We start from the raw sequence: 26,927 nt of genomic DNA on the forward strand, positions 1-26,927 counted from the left end.
CATCTTCGGGATTGAAAATAACAAGCAATGCAATTGGAATGGTTTTATCCTATTTCTTGAGTAATTATTGAAGCTCTCTGACTCTTCCCCACTGCACACTGTAAGGCTTTATTCTCTGTGATAAATGGCAGAGAAGTACAGGGCAATAAGGGTTCCTGCTAGCTCGTGCTGCTCACGTTCTGGTTTCAGAGCTCAGTTGTCTGCAGCAATTCCTATCGATGGGTGAGCTGGAGCAACGCACTTAGACCTCATTTCCTCATCTGTTACAGCAGTTAGTGGAGGTGAGTGCTACCCCCTGCACATTTACACTCCCAGTGATTAAAATCTGGGCGGAAACCTTGACCCTGGCCTGTCCTGGTGATGCACGTGGAGCTGAAAGCACATCGATGGCTGGGGCAGGAGGGAGGAAAGGAAGGACAGAGCGCAGCATGTGCTGTGCCAATCTGTTTTAGCACCTGGCAGAATAACCCTCACAGTCAGAGGACAGTACAGTTCAGTCTTACCAGCCCTGCCAGCAAGATGAAGATCATTCAGCTGCCGTGGCTCTCCAAATATAAGCAACACAAAGCATCTCCAGCACGTCTACCCCCCTCTGAGGATGGCAGCCTTTATTAGCAAAATTACAGGAATCTAACAACTCCCTCTGAGGTAGGAATTCAGGCATCCTCCCTTTCACAGCAACTCTAAGCCTGCACTCTACCCTGCTTAACATTCACTTTGTCCTTAGGCATTAACCTGGCTTCTTACTGTATGCAATCAATTATTTCGGATCTTCCAACAGGGAACAAAGCAGCAGCAACCTGTGTTTAATCCAGTTACCAGTATATTATACCAGCTGTCAAACATCCCGTGTGCTGTCAGCAACAGTAGAGACTGCAAAATCTCTGAGGGAACTCTAGGGTCTGAGACTCTCTCAGTTCAGATTAATCTAGAGTTAAAAAAATGAAGTAGTAAGAATGGTTAGTTCAAAAAAGGAAAAAGAAAGCAGAATAGGTTCATTTTCGTATTTTGTGGTTAATCAATACAACAGAATCCTCAGATGAGAGGAGATGCGACTTTGTAAAACCTGAGCACATTTTTAACACTCTAGTTTATCTTATTTTCAGTAGGCAGTTAGAAGAAGCCCTTCCCCCCAAGGTCCATACTTCCAATTCAGTTACTAAGAGGACGTCAGTGGCTAATACCAAATTGCATTGAATTTGAGTTTGTGAACAAGAAACCATATTGCATGCTACCAGCTACCACAGCTCTCTCATTTCAACTCATCAGTTTGTAAAACTGTCAAACATGTAGGAAAAGGGCTTTGTAACTGTAGTTTTCTTTCTGGGTTAACGTTAACAATATCATTGCATGTTCCTTCCTCACTGAAAGATGAGGTACTGAGGTTATCTATATCAACCTGCCTTTTTTTTTTTTGTGTATGGGTATTTACTAGACTCAACGATTAAAAAGGAATCTGGAGGTTCAATTAGAATGATTCGCATTGGTCTTCAACAGAACTTTGATAAAAGGTCATCCTAACTCAGAAAAGAAGTTATAGCCTTTTCCTTTAAATTTCCAGAGTTTAAAACAAAAGTTTGGAATCCTTGCTTGATGACATTTTCAACTTGTTCCTTTTCAGGACATGACAGCCTTCAGAAGACAATCATCAGCCAGTACACAGGGCATTACCCACCTTTATTCTGTAACACATTCAGCAGTCTACGCCTGAAAAAGACTTTTCACAGTGTTTAGAAGCAGCAATTTTACTACTACAGCCCATCAAGCTGAGTAACCCAAGCAAGGATTCTCAGATTAAATCAACATCCTTGAGATAAGCAAGTAGTCCTGTCTCAGCTCTCCTAGTGCAGGAACTGCAGAACCGAGTCACCCACAGACACACACGGAAGCTTCAGCATCTGCCCAGTGTTCTAACTGTTGGACCACATACTTTATTGCTCAAGCTAGAAGTTGTCAGCATAGAAGTGACACGTAACAGTTCTTTCCTCACCGACTTCCTTTTTCTTTCTCACCAGTTACTTGTCATATTGCTGGCTTAAGGTGGAAACACAAGTATCACCTCCTCTCTCCACCCTTTCTCCCCAGATTTAAGAACGAATCAGAAGATAGCGTCCAAACTGAACTAACTTCTTCTAACTCTCAGAAAAAAGATCATCTCTCCAATACAGCTACAAGAACACCAAAAGAAATCAACATTAATTTAAATTTAATACCAAAAATAATTATCACTTACAAATGTTAAAATTCATTTTGTCTAGTTCACAGTCTGGAATTTCATTTTAGAAGCATTCAAAGTCTTGAATGAAAAATTAAACATCTTTATTTTCTTAGTCATCTCTTCCAGCAAAAAGCCACCCGTTCAGTATTTCTTTCTGAAAATACTATTTTTTTTTTTTTTTTTTTTACAGGACTACTATTCAAGTAACACACACAAACAAGTTAGCAGGTTCTGGCTGTACAGTATTTTACAGATACCATTAAAGTGCATCAAAGAATGCTGTCCAGTGCAATCTTGAACTCGCCTGCTGAAATCACTATTAAGCAAGCGAGGCTCAGCTCTCTGCATGCTATCCAATTAAAGGATCATCATCGTCAGACTGTAACTGCAGTCGGGAAAACGGACGTGGAGGAGCTACTCTGTTCTTTGAGATTATTATAATGCAGGTGAAAGTAGTCAGTACCATAAAAGCCCCAATAACTATCCCAATAGCTTCGGGGAGATTTATGCACCACTGGTCAGTGAGCAAGCACTTGGTGTTACTGAAAGTGCCATTGTGCGGCTGTGGGGTCAGTCCCAGGATGTGGCACATCATTGGGTAAATATCAACGTTGTTCATTGTGCTCTGCTTGTAACCCCGATGAAAAGCAGGCCCTCGAGCAGCCAGGAATGGATGCATGCTTGGGAGAGCGTTGTCATAGCCATGGTCACCTACTGGAGAAAGGCAAAGTCAAGAGTTAACATCACAGTTGCTGTTTGCATATCAAGTATTCCCCCCACCCCCAAAAGGCACGTATTTTAACCAAGGACTGATGCAAAAACTAAACGCAGCCCTTGGATCAAACGCTGAAGGAAACCAGAGTTCCTTCCCTCTTCCTGGCTCCCCAGCAGTCTTTTCCCATACCAGCCTTCAGCCACGTTCCTTCCCCACCTCCCCCGGTTAATCTCTTTTCTTTTTGCTCACTGACACTTCCAGTTTCCCCCCCTCACACTCCTCATGCTGAAGTTGAAAAGGGTGTTGCCACTCCACAAGTCAGTAGCTGGAATGCAAGCTTGCATTTCTTGGATTTTGGAGAGAGAGTTCCCCTTAAAAAGCACCTGTCTCATAAAAACTCGAACATTTTCCCCTTGACGGTGTTCAGTTTGTGCATATTAAAGTACTCTTAGATCATGCTTATCAGATTAGGTACCCAAACAAATCCCTACATAATCAACAGCAAAAACAGCCAAAGGATCGTGATGCCTGTGACAGACACACAACAGAACTTTGTGGCTACAAGGTCACCAGTACTTAGGCATTTGGTAGATTTTTAAGAAATACTGCGACATTTTGTGAAATATAAACAGGTAAAAAGCAGCCATAGTCCAATTTCCTAGTAACACGCCTAATGAATGTGTTCTAGATGCCAAAAATTTCTCATAGCACAGAGTTTGAGTTACTGCGTTTCGGTTTATAGTTCATTTCTTAGTATCAGTTTAGTAAATCTGCCCCCAGAACTGTCTCCTTAACCACTTCACTAAAACGTTTCTGATCTGAAATGTCATGAGTCCTACTGCTTGAAGTCACACTTACCACTTTGATACACTTTCAACATTCCTTTTTAACGTTTTGTACCATTGTGTTTGTTATTATGAAGACACAACTGCACCATTTCTCGCTTGCGATTAGATTAGATCTAATCTAATGAGATTTGATTAGATTTTTTCCTTCCACTATTTGCTCATTTTGAACAGTGCTGTTGCAGGAGGACTCACGTGTACTAGGAACAGTGTTGGTATCGGTACACTTGCCAATCATTATGCTGCCACTTTGTCCATGAGGACAATAAACACTTACATTGCCATTTAGGCTAAAACATCCCCTTCTTGCTTCTAGAAAGCTGTGGCTAGCAAAATTCTTTTGAAAAGTGACTCATTTCAACCAACACAGTACTGTTATTTCTAAATATACAGTTATTAACTATTTGTAGGTACATTAAATTGAACCTAACCGTGAAAAACAAAGAGTTCCGTTAGCACTTTAAGGGGCTAAATGTTGTCAGTTTGAGGATGATTGCGGCAAACTTTGGGGGAAATTCAAATACAAGCATGTCTTACATCATAAACAGTACTTCTGTACAAATTATGAGAAAATTTGGACTTAAATGTGCAAAGGGCAGACAAGCTGGGTGAAACTGGGAGTTTACACCACCCAGCACCCTGTCCTGACAGCAGTCATAACAGATAGCCTGGGAACCATGCAACAGCAGCTCTCAGCTGCTTAGAAACTCCCCGGAAATTGGTACCTTTGTATTTCATTTCTATTAATGGATTTCTCTTCCAAAAATTTGTCCAATTGCTTTCTGAACCCATATATATATATATATTATTATTATTAAAGCAGGAAGAAATGGCATAGCTTACGAATGCATTGTGTGAAGTAACATCTGTCACTTGTTTTTACAACATGCTATTTGGTATCTTCCTGACAGGAAGAATTCTGGCTTCTTTGACCATTATTGTTGAGCTTCTATTATTTCTAAGATTTCCTCCCATTTATTTTGTTCCCTAATGTGTGTACAGTAACATTAAATGTTTCCTCATTTACATTCCTTATATGTATGGTTTTATGCATAAGCATTTAAACCACATGCTGGTCAAAGCTTAAGATAAAGACTTAGAGTTACCTTAGGCAAGTTAGGCAGCAAAGCGTATCTCAGGCCATTAAGTTGAACTTAGCAAAGTGTTGGAGCCAACAGAACATCCCCTATAATCCTCATCTGTTAAAACACTCCAGGTTGAGGCTGAGAATGTTCTGGAAAACATTGCCTGAGATGGTCCTAAAGATGCACAGTGTGAAGACTCCACTCGCAAGCTAGGACCCGCTACTGATTGCTGGAATAACCCAAACACTTCACCAATGCAAGCCACAAAGAGCAAAAACGAGGAAATGATACTTACATTTTAAAAGAGACTCATTTTGCACAATTGTCCAGCCTTCATCTGCAACCAGGATTATGGGTTGAATTCTCTTATTATGCTGATAATGAAATCGTTCTGGAATCTCCTCTTTGAGATATGCTTTCATATGACTACTGCATTTTTTCAGTAAGTTGTATACATATTTTTTATCTGTCAAGAAAAAAAAAAGCATATGAAACAATTGGAAATTATGTCCTGCATAACGCAATTATCTGTCATTAAAGCTAGATCTCTTTTTCCCCCCAAACTGCTATTTTTTAAAATGCAGAGAGTAAATGATTGTTCCATGTCCCTAGTGAAATGTATCGAGGTGGATTCCACAACTTGCTCCCATTTAAAGTCAGGCACTTTGTGTCTAGAACCTAAAATTCAACTCTGTGTTTTTGGAGAGGTGGGGAGTGGGTGCCAAATTCAAGCAGAGAAATCAAGAGAAAGCAATCACACACCAAAGTAGCCAATATTTTAGCCAAAGCAGTGAAAATAAACTTTTTGCTAATATATAAATCATGTTGTTTGCTATAATTGCTTCGGTCTGGCCACAGCTGAGGAAACTGAGAAGACTGGCAGCGTCATGAGTCACACCTGTTAGTGACTACCCTGAGATACAGAAAACAAATTCACAGTATGAAAACTCAAGTTTCAGTCACAGAAACGGAAGCTGTAAAGCAACCAAAGTTGGTTTTAGATTTTTAGTTGGAAGTCTCAACAATGAGATATTTTATTCTGAATAAACCCGACGGTTTATTTCATGCTCACTATGAATTGCAATCTTATAGAATCCATGAGCAACAAGGGAGCAGGCACTCTGCGTGCCTAATTGCATAGGCAATTTGACCCAGTGCTCCTCATCCCATTGATTACTAAAGCAAAGTAACTTCTAAACAGACTTTTTTTTTTTTTTTTGCTTTTCCATTAAATTACGTCCAAGTCATGCAGTATTAGGTACACTTGTCCTGCACAAGACCTGAAGGTAAGCAAGATTTAAATCTCAACATAAGACTTAAAAAAAAACAAAAAAAACCCCTCAATATACAACTTAAAAAAACAAAAACTACCACATACTCTTTTTTGGCAGCACTGCAGCAACTGGACTCTTGTCGATGAGAATATAGTTACTGCGATCAAGACAGCCATCCAGGACAATCAGTTTCTTTGGAGAACACGTGGCCATCCCATGATCACTCGTTATGATGACATTAACAGTGTCCCACAAACCTGAGGCTTTCAGTTTACTCTTAAGGAAACCAACATGATTATCCACTTGTTCTAATACTTTGCGCATGTTCTCAGTATCGTTCGGTCCATACTTGTGCCCGCTTACATCTGGTTCTTCCCAGTATAATGTAGCAAAATTGACTACTGGATCAGAGCTGTTCAGCCACGTAACGATTTTCTCCACTCTTTCCTTGAATGTTACTGAAAAATTATACTTCATAAAGAAGTGGGGGGTCGTATTGTTAATTTTTACATCAGTACCAGGCCACATTGCAGCAGCACTCGTCCCATTTCCCTGCTGTTGATTTGTTACCCAAATTGGAACCGCCTCATTCCACCAGAAGGGATCCGAATCATTGAACTGCGAAAACTTTTTCTTGGTATCCGCATCATACATGTCATTAGCCACAATGCCGTGGCTTTCTTCATATAAACCTGTCACTATGCTGTAATGGTTTGGGAAAGTCTTGGTGATAAAAGCATTTGTAACTTGTTTTACAAGCACACCATCCTCAATGAACTCCTGAAGGTGAGGAAGATGATAGGTTTCCAAGTAATCAGCCCTGAAGCCATCAAAGGACACTAAGAGTAACCTGGGCACTGAATCACTGGGGTGACCACGACAGGTGACTATTCCAGACAGAAGCAAGGTTAGCAGCAAGCTCATTGTTGATACTTCCAAATATTTCCAGCAATTAAGCAGATGCACCTGAAAAATGTAAAAAGACAAGACATGATTCAAAATAAGCGCGCTGGAACCAGTTGAACTAGCTACACATCACGCACACCTTCCTCGTAGAGGTTAACTGCAGAACAACTGGTGTAAACAACCACTGAGGCCAACAGAAAGTTTCCCTGCTGACTTCAGAAGTTTCCATATATTGCCATAGCTCCTCACGTATCAAAACAAATGAGCAGCGAGACATTTCTCATTGCAGACTAAATGAAAGAACTGTTTTCTCGTTTTCTCTTTTTTTTAAGCAGTTATTTCACCATTTTGTCTCCCTTATTACTATTCTGCACTCCAAGACAAACAACCTGTATTTTTCTCCCGTTCGAGCACAGGCACCAAACAACTTTGGCTCCACATTCAGGACTCCCGTTCACACATCAGTGCTCAGCCCAGAGATCCATTTCCTTTTTCATCCCCCCTTTCCTACCATCTGGAGTTGCTGGAAGGCTTTTAAGCCTTTCAACACTCCGACTGATTTACTGCTTACTCAATACAGGGAACTGCCAGGAGCTACTTCTGTTTTCCTTCTGAGCTGCTCTACATCGACCGTAACAGCATTTCAACCTGCTCTTTGTGTGTCATATGTCTCTCTAAAATAAAGAGCAAAAAAAAAAAAATCATCATTAGTAACCTCTGCAGTGAGGGAAGTTATTTCTTATCAAGGAATTAAAGGTCAGTATGGATAGAGGGTATAATTTATGAGATTTTTCATTATCCATTTAAATCAGAAGCTGTCAGCAGAAAGGACACGCTCGAACTTCTTTCATGCGATGGGTGCTTGGGTCGGGGAGATGTAGGATTATTTTATAGGGTGTTAAAGAAGGAGGAAATTTGGGATTATTGACAAGAGATGTGAGATTGCCTTGCTCCCAAGGCGAGCCCCGCTCCCGCAGTTTGCTCCTTTATGGCATTTGCAGAAACCAGGTTGATCTGAGGAGGAAAAGCGCAGAACTTTCTAACCACAGCGATGTTAGATCCTCCAGGGACAGACGGATGGAAATATTTTGGGTTAACCCTACCACACATCTCCTGTCCTACCCCTGCTGTACCCCCCGGCGCTGCCTGACCCCACTCTTTGCCACAACACCCCACCAGCCCTACCTCCCCCGCACCCCCAGCAGCCAGAAGGTGCCGCAGGGCCCTGAGGCCACCCCTGGGCCCACCGGCCCCCCAAAATTTCCCCCAACACCGGGGGAAGAGCCCCTCCGGCCCAGCACCGCCAGCTCAGGGGCACCCCGCTATTTTTGGGGGACAGCCCCCGAACACCCCGGATCCCACCCAAACGCCCCCAAATTCCTCCTCAACGACCCCCAGACCCCCTTCACCACCCCCCCCGGAGCCTCCCCCGGCGGTTTCGCCCCGAGCCCACCGTGCGGTGCCCGCCGAGCGGTCGCGGAACGGCGGCGGCCGGGGAAGGGAAGGGGAAGGGGCCGGGGAGGGGAGGGGCAAACGGCAGCCATCGGCGGGGGGGGGGGAGGGGGGGGGAGAGCGGCGGAGCGCCGGGGAGGGCTGCGATTGGTCGGGGAGCCCGCTGGGGGCGGCTGTGATTGGTGGAGGGGGGGTGGGCGGGACGCGGGGAGGGAGGGAGGAATGGGGGGGGATGAGGCGAGGGGGATAGGGCTGGGGGGGTGGTAGGGGCGGGGGGCTACTGGGAGGGGTACTGGGGGCTACTGGGAGCTACTGGGAGGTTCAGGTTGGAAATGAGGAGACATTTCTTCTCAGAAAGAGCAGTCAGGCATTGGGACAGGTTGCCCAGGGAGGTGGTGGAGTCACCGTCCCTGGGGGTGTTCAAGGAGAGGTTGGACGTGGTGCTTAGGGACGTGGTTCAGTGGGTGACATTGGTGGTAGGGGGGTGGTTGGAGCAGGTGATCCTGGAGGTGTCTTCCAACCCTAACGGTTCTGTGATCCTATACTGAACGGGGCTGGTAGGGGCTGGGGGGAAGCAAGGCTGAGGGGCACTGAGGGGAATGGGGCTGGGGGGAGGGAGGAGAGCTGATAGGGGCTCGGGGGGGAGCAGGGCTGAGAGAAGTTGAGGACTGAGGGGAGCTGATAGGGGGTGATAGGGTCTGGGGGGGAACGGGGCTGAGGAGAACTGAGGGGAGTGAGGCTGAGGGGAGCTGTAAAGAGCTGCGGGGCTGAGGGGAGCTGCAGCAGGCGGCTGCGGTGACTGGGGGGCCACGGCGTTCATTGTCACCCTGGGCTGGAGTGCCCATGAGGTGGGATGCAGTGGGTTGGGGTGGGGTGCGTGGCCGTCAGCAGTCTGGCATTCCCCCAGGGTGCTGCTGCAACCCCCGGGCTGTGGGGTCGTCAGTGCAGCTGCAGGTCTCTGCTCTCCTCCATTGCCTCTCCCTTTCCGTCACACAGCTCAGAGAGCTGGCTGTTCATGCGCTTGTCTCTGCATGACCTCATCGTGCTCTCGTGACAACACCTTTTTACCCTAAAACCCAGAATGCATGCATAATGAAAGCATTACTGGATGTAAGTGCTGTGCACGCCAGGGCTGCTGGTGAGAAGGCAGCGTGCGGTGTGATGTGTTCAGGCCTGTTCTGGGTTCTGGTCAGTTTGCCTCCTAAGTTCAGGCAAGCAGTTCGCATTTTGTTGGTTAACCTTTTTGTTATGAGAAGTGATTAGTAATTCTGCAAAACCTGTTAAGTTACTGGGGCTGAATAACAATGAAATCATCTCCGTGTAGAGAGAGGGAAAATGTGTCCTTTAACAGAATACAGCAGAAATCATAACTCCGTTTCCAATTTCATCAAAAAAAAAAAAAAAGACGTCTATAGCTTCATAGCAGACTTAAGCAGAGGATCTAAACTGCATGCTGTTTGCCCTGCTAGCCTGTTTATCCTGAATGCTGCATACGTTTCAGCTTGTTTCTTCCCAATGGCTTTCACATATGTATGAGTTCAACAGGATATGCTACCTCTGTGTGCCAGCTGTGGCATGCTTTTAAAGTTGAGGCTGTTGATTTACAGGTGCCAGGAGAAAACTGCTGGACAAGGTGACATGCCTCTCTGATACACCTTGATTCATGGAATGTATTAAGTGTGGCAAAGCACAGGATTGTTTAAAAAGAAAAAAGAAGAAAAAAAAAAAAGGTAAACAGTGAGCCAGTTAAGACTTCTTGCAATTCAGATGTAAAGTTCAAGTCAAGGTTGTGGTGTGGGTTGTTTTTTTTTAGCTATGCTAATGCAGCTCTGTCAATATGCACACGATCACGTGGGAAAGGGCAATATCCTTTATCAATTACTGTACTGCATTTGCTTCTAAAAAATTATTGTGTCAGTGAATTAAAGGTCTAGGGAATACATAACATGCAATTTTTTAATTTGTCTAGTTTTGATTCAATTTTGTATAATTATGACTCAGGTCTTGTTACCAACTTTATTGAGAGATACAGACATAATCATCAAGGGTCATTTGTTGACCTAGTTCAGCAACATACTTACTCAGCTATTCAGTCCTCAAAGGTGTGAGTAATCTCTTGTTTACCCTTTGAAACCTATGTACAGTATTCACCTGTAATGTGTCCAATTTGACACATCATAAAGGCAGTGTACCTTACCAACTGTGCGCTTCTGAAATGTGCTAGCCAACACGTCTCACATTTAATGCAGGTCTCAGTTCTGTGTACAGTGCCTACAGGAATTGGATTAGTTATGTATATAGTTATATTAAAAGAAGTAAAACTGGGAACTACCAAGATGGTTACCTTTCATCACCTTAATCCCTCTCCGTACTGTATTTCACCCCACGTTTGTCTACAGACTGTAGTTCTCAGCACTAGATGGTACTAAATCCTGCCAGATGCTTCAGATGGCAGCTTTTTGCTGCTGTAGTGGAGCTGAGCGGTTGCAGCTTGAAAACCATGATACACATTTGTTTGTCTTTGTGGAATTTACTGAATGACAGGAAGTAAAGGGTAGGCAACTACAAAATATTCTCAGTCTTTGGTTAGGTTTAGTAAAATATTTGATTTCCAGATGGGCAACCATATTCTCCTATTGGTAGTGGTGTGGAGGGAAAGCAACTCCTTTTTATTCAGGTGGAAACGTCATGTTGCACATGAATAGTTCGGGTACTTGTCTTCATTTTTTAAGAAAATGCAGGGCATTTTCATTACTTCCAGTTAAAATAACTGAAGTTGAATATTGAAAGAGAAGCATTTTCCTGTATTTTTCTATTTTTCCCCTCAGTTTTATCCATGACAAATCTCCATGATCAGTTTTTGCTGATTTACTCAGCTTGCTGAGTAGCTTTTTAAATCAATTACTTTTAGCATTTTGATGCACTTTATATAGCGGAGATGAAGAAAAACGTGAAGACATTTCATAAAACCATAAAAGCTGACGAAGCGACTAACAGCTGTTAAAATTTATTAGACTCTCAGCTTCTAGCGCCTATTTCATCTGAAGAATAGGTTGTATATGGAGACTATAAACAAAATGAAGCTCCTAACCGCACAGTTTCTCAGACTGTCTATGGAGTGGTATCCCTGAGGCTGTGTGGTGGGGTGATACAGAGCAGTGTGGTGTCACTGCCTTCTCTACTTTAGTCACTAGAGCCTCCGCTGTATAAAAGCTTAAAGCCTGGTTGCTGGGCTTCCTATGGGTGCTTAGTTTCAGAGGTAAACAGGGATGTTGAAATAATGCCAGATTTTAAAGGCAAACAAAGCTGTTTTCCTTGGAGCAGTTGCTTTGGGCGAATGGAACATCAATATTTTTAGGCCGTCAGGTATTCTAATGGAATTTCTAACTGTGGGGTCGGAGGACAAACCAGACAAAGCTTTATAAAAGGAACTGAAAGGCCAAAATTCAGGATTTTGGAGCATCTGAATCAGTAATAATTGTTTAGGCCCTGCAGCAGGTAAGTTGAAAAATGTCTGTTGACAATGGCAATGCCTGGTATTTTTAACAATGAAAATCTGTTTATAACGTGAAAGTTGAGTGTCTGGTGCAAAATAATTTTGTATTGTTTGTCCAGTTTCTCGTGGAGAAGTGTCTGTCTTATGCAGAGTTAAATTTGTTGGTGTGTTGGCTTTGAATAGGTCTGTTGTACAGTATTAGTAGCAAAGAAAAATCTGGGTGAAGGCAAATGACCATTAATACAGTGAGGTAATCACAGAATCCAGGTAACTGAGCAGCAAATGGATTTCTGGAGGTCTCCTTCAAGGACATGTTGACTCGTATAAAAAAACATGCAGTGATCCAAGGCTTCTACCAGTCCTCTATCTTCTGAAATGTTTTTTTTTTTTTCTGTTTTCTTCCTGTATCTTAAATAGAATAGAGATACTGCTATAGCTGCACATATCAACAGTTACAATGAAACTGAAATGAAGTAAGTTTCACACGATGAACTAACTCTATGTGCACATAAAATACAGCTACATTTTCTGTGCAACTTCTTGTCCTCCACAATCATCTCTGTGATCTTCTTGGACATCCAAAGGTGACCATCCCAATGCTGGAGGAGAACAATGCCATACTGAATAGCCTTGTTCGTCCTTTTGAACCAACCCATACCCAAAAATTGTGGAGAGCTGAAGGTGCTTGGACCTGTTTTTCACAGTCTGTTCCTGCCATACACCTCCATGAGTGTTAATGGCCCTTGGAATAACTGGTGCAGGATCTTGTGGCTCTCATTCTTGTAGAGAACATGGATCCAAAGTAGAAAAGTACCCTGCATGGAGACTTCCTAAGATTTGAAAGCTACCTAAAGGTCTTTGCCTCACGTTGTTCAGTGTAAAATCAGTAGTGAATAAAACATTACATTTTGGGAACTGCAAAGAGATGAGGCACTGATGACTTACAAAAAACATGGGACTGGAAATGTCCTTAGAAAGTTTAATTGGTGGTGTTTTCATCCAAGTATTCAGTGTGGTCAGGTGTGAGAATAAAGTGGTATGATTTTATTGTGATTTTAGTGTAATATGTCTGGAAACTGTAAACAATCTTCTTCCCAGAACCCACAGTGTAGCTGTGATAATGTATTGGACTGCATGTTGCAAAGCTGTGGGAATGTTAGAGCTGTCATAAATGGTGTTTTTTTGGAAAACCGGTGTCCTGAATGGCCAGGAATACTCATGAGTTTTGCGGTGAGTGCTGTCAAGTGCAAAGGGCCCTTGCTCTTTGGATGCTAAGATCCCTCTGTTCCTACTGACATTAAAAAGCATCGTTTACCATCATCCAGTTTGGGTCCAGCAGTTTCCAGCAACTGTGCGTGTTTTGTTTTATTCCATTGTCTTGCCCCTCTTATGGCCGGAAGAAGATACTTTAAAGCAAGCAAAGACATCTCAGTTTGCTTAGGTTATCAAGAAAGATTTGTAGGTTCTTGCTTAGACTGTGTAAGTACCTTCACAGAGAGACAATAAAACTGAAGGACTCGGTAACTAAAGCGTGAAATTGTAGTGGGAGCCAGCTGGAGGTGACTTCCTGAGAAACTCCAGTGGAAGCAGAGTGCTGTTCCTAAGCAGGTCTAATAATTAGTGGAGCTACTCGTGGAACTGATGGATGGGGCATCTCTTGAAGCTTCCAGTACTATGGCGGTACGATGGCATGTCTAAAAGACGTGCAAGTTAGTGGCTTAAATAAAGGGGTACCCAGGTAAAATTCTTGTTGTACTGGGAATTTAATTAGACAGTGTAATGTTGCTTTTTGCCTTTAATTATTAATCTATCAGAAAATGGGAGGTATGGTGTCGAGGGGTCTGATGTTGTTCTTACTGTTCCTTCTTCACATCATTCCCTTCTGCTCTGGAGGTGACGGATAACTGACTCTAGCAGTGCAGGAATTTCGGTATAAGCTGGTCTTCAGCTTGACATTTTCAAATAAGCCAAAGCTGGAGGTGGTTATTTCTGTTAGGATTACAAGGTGAGCAGATACAGTTTCAGTAGTAGCTTCAGTGGTCTGATTTTAACATGCTATTCTAAGTCTGTCAGAGATATAGTTTATCCCTGGGATAAAATGAAGATGGTCTAAGCAAACAGCTTAAATACTAAGAAATGTCTGTGTGTGTTTGGGTTTTTGAACTGAGCTCTCTGTATCTCTGCAGAGTGAATCTAGGTTCCTAATGTGAGTTTTGATGCCCACTTTTAGGCTCCCAAATATAGGTGAATTCCAAGCTTGCTGTCTAAAATACTGCTGTTTTAGGGAGCTCAGGTGACTGAGGATTTGCAGTACTAAAGACCATCGCCAGAATGCGCTTCATCTTCTGATATCATTCATTCTACCATTGCGTTATAGAAGGAATCAGCAATGAACTTAATCTAGATGCTGAACAACAGACAAGTAAGCTTAGCAAAACCAAAGTTTCTAAAAATGAGACCTGCTAGATTTTACCGCTTGACAGTGACTTGTGTTTTATGTACGCTAACTGAAAGTTATGATCAGAATCATCTTAATGCTGTTTCTTCTTTTAAAAAGACTAAAGCTAGAGTGAAAAAGACAAAAGAAATTCAGTCATAAAGTGAAAAACAAAACAAAACAAAGCTTGAAAACAAATACTGTTGTTGTTCACATTCTCCATCCTTATATGAGCTTTGCTGCTTATGGTTTATGTGGTTATTTCTATTTTTGCAAAGCAAGTGACCAGTGTTATCGGGTGGCTCACTGATGACACACGTAGTGGTAAGTGACAATTTTAATTACGGAACTAAAAGCAGAAATTATTGCTATGCTAAGTATCACGTTAATTTAACACCCTCTAGATTTGGGACCAAAGGAATTTGGGGGAAGGATGAAATTGGTGATCTCTCTTCTTTGTAATCTTCCATTCTGGTGGTTGTGGGGCTGGGACGGGTGCCCAGAGGGCTTCATTTTTCAATGGAGAATGGAGTGCAACGTGCTGAGATTTTTTCTGCTCTCTTGCCTCTGCAGAGTGCAGAATCATTTGCCTCATGCGCCCTCCTTCCTCTCACTTCCCTGCAGGAGAGAGGTCCCTTTTCACTGCTGCTCTGCCCTACTCCTTTGCTGGAGATGAAGACCTTTTTGGCTGGGGACCGGAGGGAGCAGCGCGCAGGAGAGCAGGCCACAACGCTAGAGGCGTCCTAGCTCACAGTGCAAGCACCTCCGTTTCAATCACCTTTGTAATCAGGTAACTTCCAAATTGTGGCACTAAAATTCTTTCTATCTTCCCTGCAGATGAAATGTAAGGGTTGTAAACCAGCAGCGGGTTCATATAATGCGATCTGAAACACACCTGGTTTTCACCTGTGTAAATTCTGGCTGGTGGCTGTGCTCCCTGTGGGACATTATCTCTGGCACAAGAGTGAAGTCTGGGACCTTGGAGCTGCGTGGTAATTTCCTTTGCTCTTGGTGGGGACGCAGGTAAAAAGAGAACGTGGCTAGCTCATGTTTTTGACTAATGAAATCTACACCAACTCCATTTTTTAAAAAATATAATACTCGTATGTTACTCTTTTTTTATATCTTTTACCTGTGATATTTTATACCCTCCAGCAGGTGCTGCTGCATCCTGCTAATGTCTTTGTGGAGGAAAAAAAAAAAAGTCGTTCATTGTAATACCACACAACTGTCCTTTGCTCTTTGTTTTGCTCCTAAGGAGTTATGAGTGTGTCCTTATCCTTTTCTTCCTCAAGTGATTTTCCATCACGACTGATTAAGGAGGGAATTTTTATGATCCCAGAATATTTAACCCTGAAAGTGCCCTGTGTGAGAAAGCTTTGAAAATCAGTAGGAGTCACTTATCGAGGCCATGCTCAGAAGACTTTGACCAGATACAGATGGAAATACAAGTGGATTTCTATAAAATGTGAAGAAATATGAGTGCTTTCTTAAAAGCAAAAAATATTTATTGAAAAGAAGTTATAAGTTCCTAGTAAGTTTTTGATTTTTCCTAGCTTTCTTTCACTTCACATCTCTTTACTATAGTGACAAACTGTAGACTGTACTGAAAACAAAAGATGCAGGAAAAATTGTAGATTTATGAACTGGAACAGTTTTCTGGGGCAGCACTTTCTAAGCTCTGAGCTAAACATGGAGAAGAGTGCTACAACCTCAAAGGTCTGTAAGGTTATTACTAAAAAAAAGTTTTTTGCCTCACTGACAACTTTGAGGATCTGTTTTCCTTCTTTGCTGTTTGTCTTTCCTTGAGTTACAACTTGAATTTTGCATGCTAATGCTGGGTCAAAAGCATCTGATCTAAGAATCAGTAAGAGAAGCAGAAGAGGCTGGAGGTATAATTCTGTTTAATTCTTTGAGTCAGTGGTTAGAGAGCCCCAAATTGTTGGAAGACTCATATGACACAGCAGGTTTCTGGTTTTCCATAAAGTTTCTCCCTCTGACAATGCTGTTGTATGTCTGCCATCTGTAAAGGGATGACTGTAGGTTTAGTGGCAGATCTTTCAGAGCCTGTCATTTAGGTATTTACTCCCTTGCTGCTGTGCAGGAGGTCCCACAGCTTGCTCCTCTGTGCAGTTCTTTCCTCTGGATTTCTCTTTTATCTGCTGCACTATTTCACTAATTCCACTGTCACTGGGACTTTCATATTTCAGATAAGGGAACTGGATTTGTCCAGGAAAGTGCTCTTGGGCCTCTAGCTTCCTGTAGGGAGCTGTGCACAGAGAGAATCCCGTAAAATCCCAATTCAGACTACATTTAGACAGAGGTGGGTTTTTTGTTTGTTTTGTTTTTGTCCCTAATTACTGAATTTTTTTGTCCCTAATAATACTGAATTTATTTTCACTTGATAGGAAAAATCCTTCAACAAAACCAGAATTTAACTTCTGTTTTACTTAAAGCACCAGTTTCTGGATATAAATCATTCTACAGGCATCTCATAGTAGAAAAGTTAAGTCTGTAAGTTTGATTAATGAACTAAATGTCATGACAGCAGTAATTCGAGCAGTAATTTAAATTCATTATTTTTACATTTTTATTGGTAGCCTAATAGCTGACTTTTAATGCTGGGAGTTTGCAATATGGATTACACAGCACACATTTCAGAATCATTTAGGTCTCGTGCACTCGTGAGCGACAAGATCTCATTGATCTCTGATGCTTGCATCTTTCTATGATATTTCTGGTTCCATATAGAGAATTCAGATTCTGCTGTAGTGGTTTTCCTCACTGTTACAGTGATTAAACACGGATGTGAGTATGATTTTGGTGCTTTCCAGATTATCTAAGAGCCTTGGAAGGTGAAACCAAGTTTAATAAGCTGAATTATTGGTTTGCATTTGATATTTAACTTTATTAGCAATCTAAAAAGTTCAATGTAAGAATAATGACAGTAAACTACAGTCATAAATCTCAGGCAAGGCAGCAGCTGTTACTCTACCACGTGAAACAACATGCATTCCCCTGGTTGTTCTGGTTGAGATAGATAGCTGGAATCACGATCTTTCTCTTTAACCTCTCTTCTGGTTACTTTTAGAAATCCAACGTAGCTGAGACAGTTGCATCTCAGGAAGTTTTAAGGATTTTAAGTGAACCCTAACCTCAACATGATGGGTCAAGAGAATGACCCCCACCCCCCACTTTAGTTTTTTTTTTTTTTTTGGCTCAAACCCATAAGATTAAACATAGTTAAATTCAATGTATTTTCTTAGTAATCTGCATAACCAAGAGGCAGTAAGCATATAGATAAGAAATCTTTAGACAGTAAGATCTGAAGCTCTCATAATTCTGGTAAATTCAGATCTAGGTCTTTTAGAGGTCAGATCATCCTGTCCCAAAGCTGGTTGTATTCATCCGCTGAAGATTTTGTGGAGATTTGTGAGTGTCTCCATTCCTTAGAGAAAAAAAAAAGGTGGATAACTAGATTGCAAAAGTCAAGTGGAATTAACCCAACTTTGGAAAGTTGGGTCTATGTTTTATAAATACGGAGATATGCAAGGTAAATGTGATTAGAAGTAATGACTTACTAAACTGTAAGTGTACGTGATAATAGTTAACACTTACTCAGTGCTTTGTTTTCCTAGACTTCAAGGCTCACAAGTCATTTACAGTTTGGGCCATAGTTTATAGATGAGAGGATGAAGGTGATAAAAAAAAAAGCACCTGGTTCAAAAAAAAAAAAAAGGACCTGGTTCAAGGTCCTAAAGTGAACCCGTGGCAAAACTGGAAAGTGTTAAAGTATGTTGTCTGTTTCTTCTGGATAGAGCATTTTATGATTTAAAAAAAAAAATGTTTTATTTATAATGATCATTCATGATTTGTTGATGATATTGATGATGTTTTAAGTAACCACTGAAATGCTGCAGATTGCTCATATTGTTGAGGCAATTTTGCCTTGCTTTTCCTTGACGCTAGGCTTTAGTGTGTTGAGAAGATGAGTAAATGAGTGAAGTCTGCATTTCTACCTCCTTACACAAGTGAAATACTACGTATTTTTTATCATACCTTTCTAATATTGTTAGGTGCTTCAGCTTTCTTTTCACTCTACTTGGCCAGGAGATAAGAGGAACAACAAAAAGTGATTCTAAAGCCTAAGATATAATTACCAACAGTCAGATCAAGAAAGGGGTTAACAGTGAGACAACCGTATCATTTACTTCAGCGGAAGTGTAGTTGTTGATTTAAAGGTCTTAGTAAATTATTGTTGGAGATCTGTCATGTGTAGCAGAGCATTCAAAAAGCGTACCGCAGACTCTGCTTCCTCCTAAAGAGCGTTTATCTGTCAACATCTCACTTTAGTTGTAGTCTTTTAAGGTACCAGAAGGCAGGTAAACTCACCAGCCAGCAGTCATGGAAAATCAGATCTCTACCAGCATTGATCAAAATGTTAATGACACCAGTATCTTTGAGATTCCAGACTATGAGGAAGACAAAGGGGATCATCTTTACAATCATGTCGCTGAAGATCCAGCTTCTCCTTCTTCCACCACTACTGACGCAGAGATGATGGACTGTAGTCAGGAGAGCCCAGAAAACAGCCGCAGTAATTCTGTGGCTTCTCAGCATGAGGCTGATGGGGAGATTGGATCTTCCTCTGAACACAGTGCTGAAGATGACCACCCGTTCCAGGGGATGGATCCGATGAGCCCAACTCAGGAAGATAAAGATGTGGAGGACAGAACATTTGAGAACAACATTTTTTGTCCTCCGGGCTTCCAGTTGCGTCGGAGCCAGAGCAATTCTTCCAACTCTCCAACCTCCCTCAAGTTCCCCCATAGCAGTAACTTGAGAGAAACTGACAACTTTGAGGAAGATTATGAGATTTTCTTGTTTGTAAAGGTAAGAGCTTGGATGCTTTTCAGAGTACACTAGCTTTAAACCCCAAATCAGTCTGTGTGTTCTCCAAATCAGTAAAACATAGCTACCCACAGCTTTGTTCCCAAGTCTGCTGCCTGCATGCTGCAGGAGGCCAAGCCAGTCTTCTATCTCTTACATCTTAAGATACAGGAAGAGAATACTTGTGTGGAGGTACTTGGGATTTCTGCAGCTCAACTGAAAGTATGAGTATGCTGGCAGTATTCTGGTTGTGGCAGCAATTCATTTATTCTGTAAGATCTCCCTGCCGTTACAGCTAGACTACTACTTGAACTGATTCAGTTGATCTGCTTTAACTGTTCCCCTGTTTTGCTATCTAGTAGCTCAAATGTCATAGTTATTAATGCTATAGATAAAACAAAATATATAGTTTAAATAAGGGCAATAAAATCTCCTGAGGTGCTCATCCCTGAAAGATGTCTGTCTTTTAATTCTCTCAATATTTAGATTTACATATTTTTGTGATTCGAGAACTGTTTTCAGGGTTCTTCATTTATGGCAGATTTAAAGACCAAGATGCAACACGCTCAAGCTAACTTGCCCATAGCTGGAAATGACTAATGGAGAGCCAATAGCCTAAAGAGATACTTCTTTGGATTGTTTTAATGAAATTGATGGATGTTTTTCTCTCCCGACAGTCTTATTATTTAAAGCAGTTTACAAGTACAATCAACTACAGAAATATTGCTCTGGAGTATCAAGTGATTGAATAACGTGACCTCCAGCCTTATCTAGACTACCTCTAATAAATGCTTTTATAACTTTGAAAACATTCAGAGATGCAGAGTCAGCACTTACACTGATTAGTCTCTGTCAGAGTTCCCCAGTACAAGAGGGACATGGAGCTGCTGGAGCGAGTCGGGGGGGGAGTGTGGGCACCAAGGTGCTACAATTTTCCTCTTTTCCTGGGAAAAATACTTTCCTTTGTTAAAATTATCTTGCTCTCAGTCATGCTGTTTTTTCTTTTTAATAGTTAGGTTCTTTATGTACTGGAAGAGAGATATCAAATTTCCTTTATTTCTTTTTTTCTTTCCTAAACTAAGCAAATACAGTTCCTCCAGCCTGCCTTCAAGCATGAGTCGTGATTTTGAGGCTTTGAGTGGCTAGGTGTGGTGTGGGTTTTTTTGTTTGTTTGACCTCTTCCAGGCTCTCTCCAGTTAATCTATATATTCCTTCAGTTCTGGTTTCCAGGTACAAGTAGTGTATTTAGTGGTGCCAAATAAATACTACAAAAAGTGCCTCTTTAATTCATCATTTGCCCAAGTCTCTAGTCAGGATGCTTCATTTGCTATACTTCAGCATATTTATTTGTCCTTAAACATTTAGGATGACAAAGTTCATCTTCCAGCCCTGGAGTTTCCCCAGCCAAGGTTTCTGTAACGACCTAGACCATGCAGTACTTGCCTGTTTGCACGTAGCTGTAACTCAGCGCTACCGCACGGATTGTGTCTGCCGTTTGACTTCGAGAGCATTAGGTTTCTCTTAGGGATGTGACCTGACCCACCAGTGAAAACAGCGTGTTTTTGAAGGCAGAGAGTTACTCTGGTGTAAATACGGGGTGAAGGATACTATCACCAGTGCTTTTGCGCTCACACAGACAATAACTGCTCCGTCTGTAACACACCTGCACCATGCCATGCAGGCGTAACATGGCTTTGTGGCTACCTGGTAGACCCTGCCATGGACAGGAGGCTGGTAAGCAATTAGGTTTTAACATGTAATCCTAGTAGGCATGCAACCTTTATTTCTGAGGAGAAAAACCATGTTGCGGGTCTCTTCATAGCTTGATTTACACTTCCCTAAATTATTCTGTCCGTACGTGTGAAAAGCTGGCGAGTGGCGGTTCTGTTACAGATAACATCCAGCTCCCCGCCCATCAGTCATGAACAGAACGCGTGCTCTAACAGCAGTTCGCTTAATCTTTTGGATACAAGGGGTAAAAGTTGTTGCTCCTGACCTCTGCCAAACCCCCGCCTTGCTTGTGCACCCTTTCGGCTGGTGGAAATGACCGTGAGCCAACGTGCGGCCGCCCCTCCTGGGCCGCCTTCGGCAGCGACCGCGGCAGGGTACAGCCCAGTAACGTAGCAACAGCTTCAAAATAGGGACCCGCATTGTCTGGGAAATGTTACTGCGCAGTGATTGCGGTCAGAGCAAACACAAAGCACATATGTAGGTCATACTAAGAGAAAATTAAAAAGGGATTTATTTACTGGTTTCTTTTTTGGTGGGTTTTTTTTTTTTTTTGACTCCCTTTTTGATGTTCAGAAAATAAAGGTTGTTATCCAAGCCCCTCTTGTTCTTTTCTTTTGAAACATCTTGTCCTTTGTTACGTTTTAGGAGAGGAAAATGATTGGATTTGTGGAATGATTACTTTTTTGCTCATGCGATCCCTGACAACTAGCACTGCAGTCAGCTGTTAAATGGCTTCTGTCCGGTATAGAGTAGTTTGTATTTTTTTTAATTGTTTATTGCAGAAACAATACCCGAAAAGCAACTCTACTGAGACTGATGTTCTACAAGGACGAAGTAATAGATAGTCCCAGCAGAGCAGTTGGTAACAATATATGTAAAAAAAGCTGCTTTTCCTCCCTGCTCCTCGTTTTCTTTAGATACAAAGGATTGGCTTTGGCTTACCTAACCTAACTTCAGGTGTCTGTAAGCTGTTAACTGTGTCTCAGCAGGGTGCCTAGGCTCCTTTTGCAACAAAAAGCTAACTGAAATAGTGCAGAGGGATGCTCTTTCGTGTGGCCAGGTGTAGGCACCAGCTGCAGGGTAATGTTAGTTGTTCTGCACACTCCGTTAGTTGTATCAAGTAGTGGCCTAATTCAGTTTGCAGTTTTGGATGCCTTTTCCCTCCTGAGCTCCAGCTGCCTCTGCAGAAGGCCGTGAGTGTCCCACACATCCTTTCCCATATCTGTTTATGGATTTCTCAGCTCTCCTAAGGCCTCTCAGGCGGTGCTGGATACCAAGACTGAGGCAGCTGAATCAAGCCATAGACTCCTCTGAATGCAGCGGGGTGACCACAAGAAGTTAAGGAAGCTGAATGCCACCAGTTTAAATAAGTTTTAAAGCTTGGATGACCAGTTAGACTAGAAGCTTATTCTGGTAGTAGGTATCATTAGGTATTTCTCACTCTAATCAGTCTGGAAAAAAAACTCCACACTGATTTTTTTTTTCAGGCTATTTAATTTTCCTTTTTCTTTCAATGTCTATACACAGCAACAGTTGAAGTGCAACGGTGAACAAACATCGTGATGTTGGACAGTTCAGTGGACAGTGTAAGGGATAAAACCTCAGACATCTTAGCCTCTTTCCAAGACGGAGAACTAGCACTCTTTTTTAACTTTAGTCAACTCTTATCCTTTTTATTTATTTATTTATTTATTTTAACAGCAACCCCCATATATGTGTATTTCAACTATCTTTGTTTTATAGTTACTTTTTATTTTAGACACCAGCATAGAAGAGAAAAGCCAAATGAGTTTACTAGGTCTGCTATCTTAGGTACCACTTCAAATGTAGCTGAAGATTTTAGTCATGAACAGAAAACCGGTTTTGTGTCTTTGGATCATAAGAGCCTGCATCAGAGGGGAAATTTCCACTGTACCTGTATTTACTGGTTCTTTCAGAAATATTTTCAATGTTGTCTTATACACTCTCATAGCTGGAAAGGTACACCTGAATACGTTTCTATATCAGTGTTATTTTTTTTAAAAATATTTACAAGTGCTTAATGGCAAATGTTACAAACCTGTATGAAGCTATCTTCTATGGGGGAAGAAAAAAGGAAGAGGCATGTGTCTCATGAGTCATTGACATGTTATCTGCAGGTATGGTTTTCTTATTTAGACCTCCAGGTATCCTATCAATGAGTGATACAACTGTGGTTGACATTTTAATGTTGGTACAATTCTGATAATGTTGCCAAACATTGGTGAGCTTCATGAAGATATAACAGCACAATTAGAAATAGATGAGAAGTAAATTGCTTAGTGCGTAGGTCTGGTTTCAATATAGGCAAACAGTGTTTGAAAGCAGTATTTTGATTTGCAAGTTAATTGATTTTCTGTTGCAGCTTCCATGCAGTCACCTCCAAGCAGTCCCTGCTTGCTTATATGTATAAAAATATGGGGTACAGAAAGGAGAAAATCTTTGCACAATCACCAACACGATTTTTTTTGGTTCCTGGTAATCTGAAGAAAATTTCATGTATCTGGAGGTGACCTTTTGGGATACAAAATTGAGTCCTTTTGTGTCACAGGCAGCCTCATCACATAATATATAACTCATAAACAGATAAAGGTCCGTCTGCAAGCTGAGTGCCCATTATTACTCATTTTGGAAGGCTGTTTCAGAATGTCACTGCTCTGGTGGCTTGACACCTTACTCTAATTTCCAAATGACATTTATTCATGTGCAGCTAATGCATCCTTGTTCTTGTGCCAGCATGGTCTAATAGCATTCCTTCTTTCATTGGGCACTTCTTTTGTCAGTTTAGGCTTAGACTTCCTCAGGTGTTTTGGGGCTAAACAAGCGAATCATTTATTTTATTTTATTTTTTTGGACAGCCACTTCTGCCAGTCATAGCAATTCCCTTCTGCATGTATCTTCTTTCCACAAAGGTGCCTCTTTTCACAGCTGCATCCTGGGTCAGGTTGCTTCTACTTTTATAACTAGACTAAACAAGAAGCAAAAAAAGATTATTTTAATAACTTCCTTGTTTAAGATATCTACCATCATTTAAGTAAATACATCATTCAATTTAAGTGAAATGTCCAGATATAAACACATTAGAGTCAGTCAGAAGAAGCCTCATTAATTTCTTGGTGCCTTTCACAGTTTTTCACTTACCCTGACACCTGTTTTCCTTCCAGCAGCAATATATATATATATATTTTTCTAACATCTTTATGATGTTTCCTAGAGCACTAACAGAGCCTAATTTTCACTTTCCCGTTGGTGTGCTCACAGGTACTGGTCCTGAACTTTGACTTCATCAGGTTCAAAGGGCTTCTCTCTGGATCCTTAATTAAAATCCTAATGCAGTTGTTTCCTTGTCTATCTTACTGCTTTTTAGGAAATCTTAGCATCTGTGTGTAGAAGCTCAGAGCTTTATCCCTGTAGCTTGAGGACTGTCTGGGAAGAAAACAGAAGGAGTAGAAGCTTATACATGAATATATGTGTATTTAATCTCTCTTCTGATTTCTGCCCACCTGCCTTTATGCTGTTCTTGGATTTATTTTAAAATGTATTTGAAAAAAATTTGGAAGTTGCTCTTTCTGAGGTGTAGGACACGATCTGGGATTCACATGCTGTGGCAGGTAGGAGACCTGTGCCCTTGTGCAACAGCAGCTTGGGGGTCAGGCAGGGTGCCCTGGGCACCTCACATGTCCCTAGGGGCTGGGTTTCCATGCTACAATCCCACCAACACAGCCCCAAATCACTGCAAAGTCACATTTCCATGGAAAGGTCTAATCAAATATACCAGGGAAATATCAGATAACAAGGTGCGATACGCCCAGGCACCTGCCTTTCTTCTCTTTCCATGGCGATGGGTTTGTCAGTACCCAACAAGCAGTTTCTAGTTACACAGCGCATAGTTCCTAAATGACATAACAAAGAACACCTTAGTAAAACAAAAGGACAAAAACGCAGGGGCTGATTTATTCATCCATGTATCACTCTGCAGGACCGCATTCCGCGCTGGGCTTCGCGTGGCAAGCTAAATTCTTTCTGTTTTCACCAAACGCAGGCAGGGAGCGTCTCTGTTGACTCAGCAGCTGCCTCCTGGTCCTAACTACTCATTTACTTCGGCGTGCGTCGCCTTGAGTAAACGAGACCACGTAGCCACCAGCACAAGTTGGGAGCAGCAAAATCACGGTCATCGGGCTCCTCCCCGTGAGACCGCGGAGAACGAAGTTTGGACCGGAGCAGGGTTTCTTGGAGGCATCGGGCGCTGATTGGCCCCGGGCCCCACAGCTGATAACAGCTAAAAATAGCAGAGTATAAAAGCAGAGCCCGCAGCAGGGCTGCCCTGGCCTTTCTTCTGCGGCTGCCGGCCAGGGAGAGCCGGTGCTCCTCGAGTCCGGGCACACAGGTCGCCCAAGAGCGTTCTCTGCTGCTTAATTCCCCTTAACAATTAACTCGTCAAATAAAGGCGCATGCTGGGCTGCGTGACTCAGAGGGGAAGGAACCAAGTTCTAATTTTAAAACCAACAAAACGCACCAAAGGACGGGTTTTCCAAGCACAGCGGGACAGGTGGGCCGGTGGTAGGGCTTCGGGAGCGTGCTGGCAGCGCACCTGTACCTCTGTGTGCAGGAATGTTGCATGCACACACATACCTGCACAGGGAATGTTCTCTAACTGGGGGATTCTGGATACCTGGATGTGTTTTTATTAGATTTTTATTTGGCACTAGTGGCATTGAGGAGTTCAGGAGTCTGTTCTCAGCCTGGCTGCTGACCGGGGTGGGGGGAAATCAGGTCACATTCTTGCATTTCTGTTCCCTTTCAAGCTTCATCTCCATTTCTTTTTAAATGTAGACAGTGGGACTGGGAACAGTGACTTCAGCAGCTGATGGCATTGCAAGAGAAACCTTTGGATGTCTGAAGCACTGTGCATAAATAAAGGAGGCAGATACCTGTGTGAAAAAACTCCCCTTCTATAGTCTGGCAAAAGTTATATGGAATTGAAAACATTGTACTCAGGGAAAGCATTAGGGAGACTTAAAAATAGGTGGCAGTATCAGCCCTATCAATAATAAATCATTCCCTCCTGGATTAATTCCAGTTGCTATGAGTCCTCCTCTGTGATTTTATGAAGCTTTGCAGTATGGAATTTGTATGAGTGGATTCCTGCTCAGTGCAACTATAGGGTGTTTTTTTTTTTTTCCTCATCTATAATAGGTTTATAATATCTTGCAACCTCAACAGATGACCTGGCTGACTTGTCTTCAGTTTTGATCTGATACACTTAATTATCTGAAAAGGTCACTTATAACTGCCTAGTCATTTTCCCTAAGAACATTCAATTACCTTTTAATTTATGTTTTAATTGAGAGATCACTCATAGCAAACAAGGTAATTGCAGAGGATGCTGGTTTGATAATTCTGTAGAATAAAGTCTTTCTTTTGTGCTCAGGAAAACCAGCCTGAGTAGTGCTGGTAGAAACTCCCATATGGTCCAGATACAGAACTGAGAGGAGTCACTCTTGGCAGCACACCTGACTTCCCCTTTCTGAACTCTTTGCCTTTCTTCTTTGAAGGATGTTTTTCAGTGTTAACCTGAATCCAAAAGAGAACCTGAGAGTCTCTTACAGCTGCCTTCCTCTGCAGGGGGGTTTAGGATTTCTCACAACATCACAAAATGCCTTTATGTGTATTTATGAGTATGTCTGGCATCCAACTCTCACTTACTGCTTGGCTAGGTATGGATGGAAATTGCTAATAACGAGTAAAGGGCTCCATATATCATTGGCATTTTTCTAACTAATGTAGGTCTCCCAGGAAAAGCTAGTCCATTTTCTACAGAGTTGCATTGTAATTGTCACCAAGGTCAGAGCAGTGAGAC

General features: G+C 42.0%; 2 protein-coding genes and 1 long non-coding RNA gene across 5 annotated transcripts in view; 2 read left to right on the forward strand and 1 right to left on the reverse strand.

The window, feature by feature from the left end:
* Positions 1 to 2,189: 2,189 nt before the first annotated feature.
* On the reverse strand, positions 2,190 to 8,592 carry ENPP4 (ectonucleotide pyrophosphatase/phosphodiesterase 4). 3 transcript variants are annotated; one of them, XM_048065769.2, is made up of 5 exons: positions 8,497 to 8,592; positions 7,615 to 7,717; positions 6,242 to 7,103; positions 5,159 to 5,329; positions 2,190 to 2,932 (listed from the first exon to the last, which is right to left on the reverse strand). In XM_048065769.2, the coding sequence occupies exons 3-5, from the start codon at positions 7,059 to 7,061 to the stop codon at positions 2,568 to 2,570; spliced, it is 1,356 nt and encodes a 451-aa protein (XP_047921726.1). In that variant the 5' UTR covers positions 7,062 to 7,103; positions 7,615 to 7,717; positions 8,497 to 8,592; the 3' UTR covers positions 2,190 to 2,567. The 3 variants fall into 3 exon arrangements, with proteins under 3 accessions (XP_047921726.1, XP_066851155.1, XP_047921727.1); XM_066995054.1 differs by lacking the exon at positions 8,497 to 8,592 and adding an exon at positions 7,990 to 8,375; XM_048065770.2 differs by lacking the exon at positions 7,615 to 7,717 and having other exon boundaries at positions 8,497 to 8,586.
* Positions 8,593 to 8,769: 177 nt separating this feature from the next.
* Positions 8,770 to 16,389, forward strand: LOC136790546 (uncharacterized). Its single transcript, XR_010830681.1, has 3 exons — positions 8,770 to 10,225; positions 15,053 to 15,218; positions 15,724 to 16,389. It is a non-coding gene; the product is annotated as an uncharacterized lncRNA (long non-coding RNA).
* A 2,114-nt stretch (positions 16,390 to 18,503) lies between these two features.
* Positions 18,504 to 26,927, forward strand: part of CLIC5 (chloride intracellular channel 5) — a 75,108-nt gene continuing 66,684 nt past the window's right edge. Inside the window, exon 1 of the mRNA XM_066995055.1 lies at positions 18,504 to 19,321. Coding sequence (XP_066851156.1) covers positions 18,833 to 19,321 — 489 coding nt within the window. The 5' untranslated portion in view covers positions 18,504 to 18,832. The remainder of the gene's footprint in view (positions 19,322 to 26,927) is intronic.

This window comes from Anser cygnoides, chromosome 3 (assembly GCF_040182565.1).
Source record: "Anser cygnoides isolate HZ-2024a breed goose chromosome 3, Taihu_goose_T2T_genome, whole genome shotgun sequence".
Lineage (NCBI taxonomy): Eukaryota > Metazoa > Chordata > Aves > Anseriformes > Anatidae > Anser > Anser cygnoides.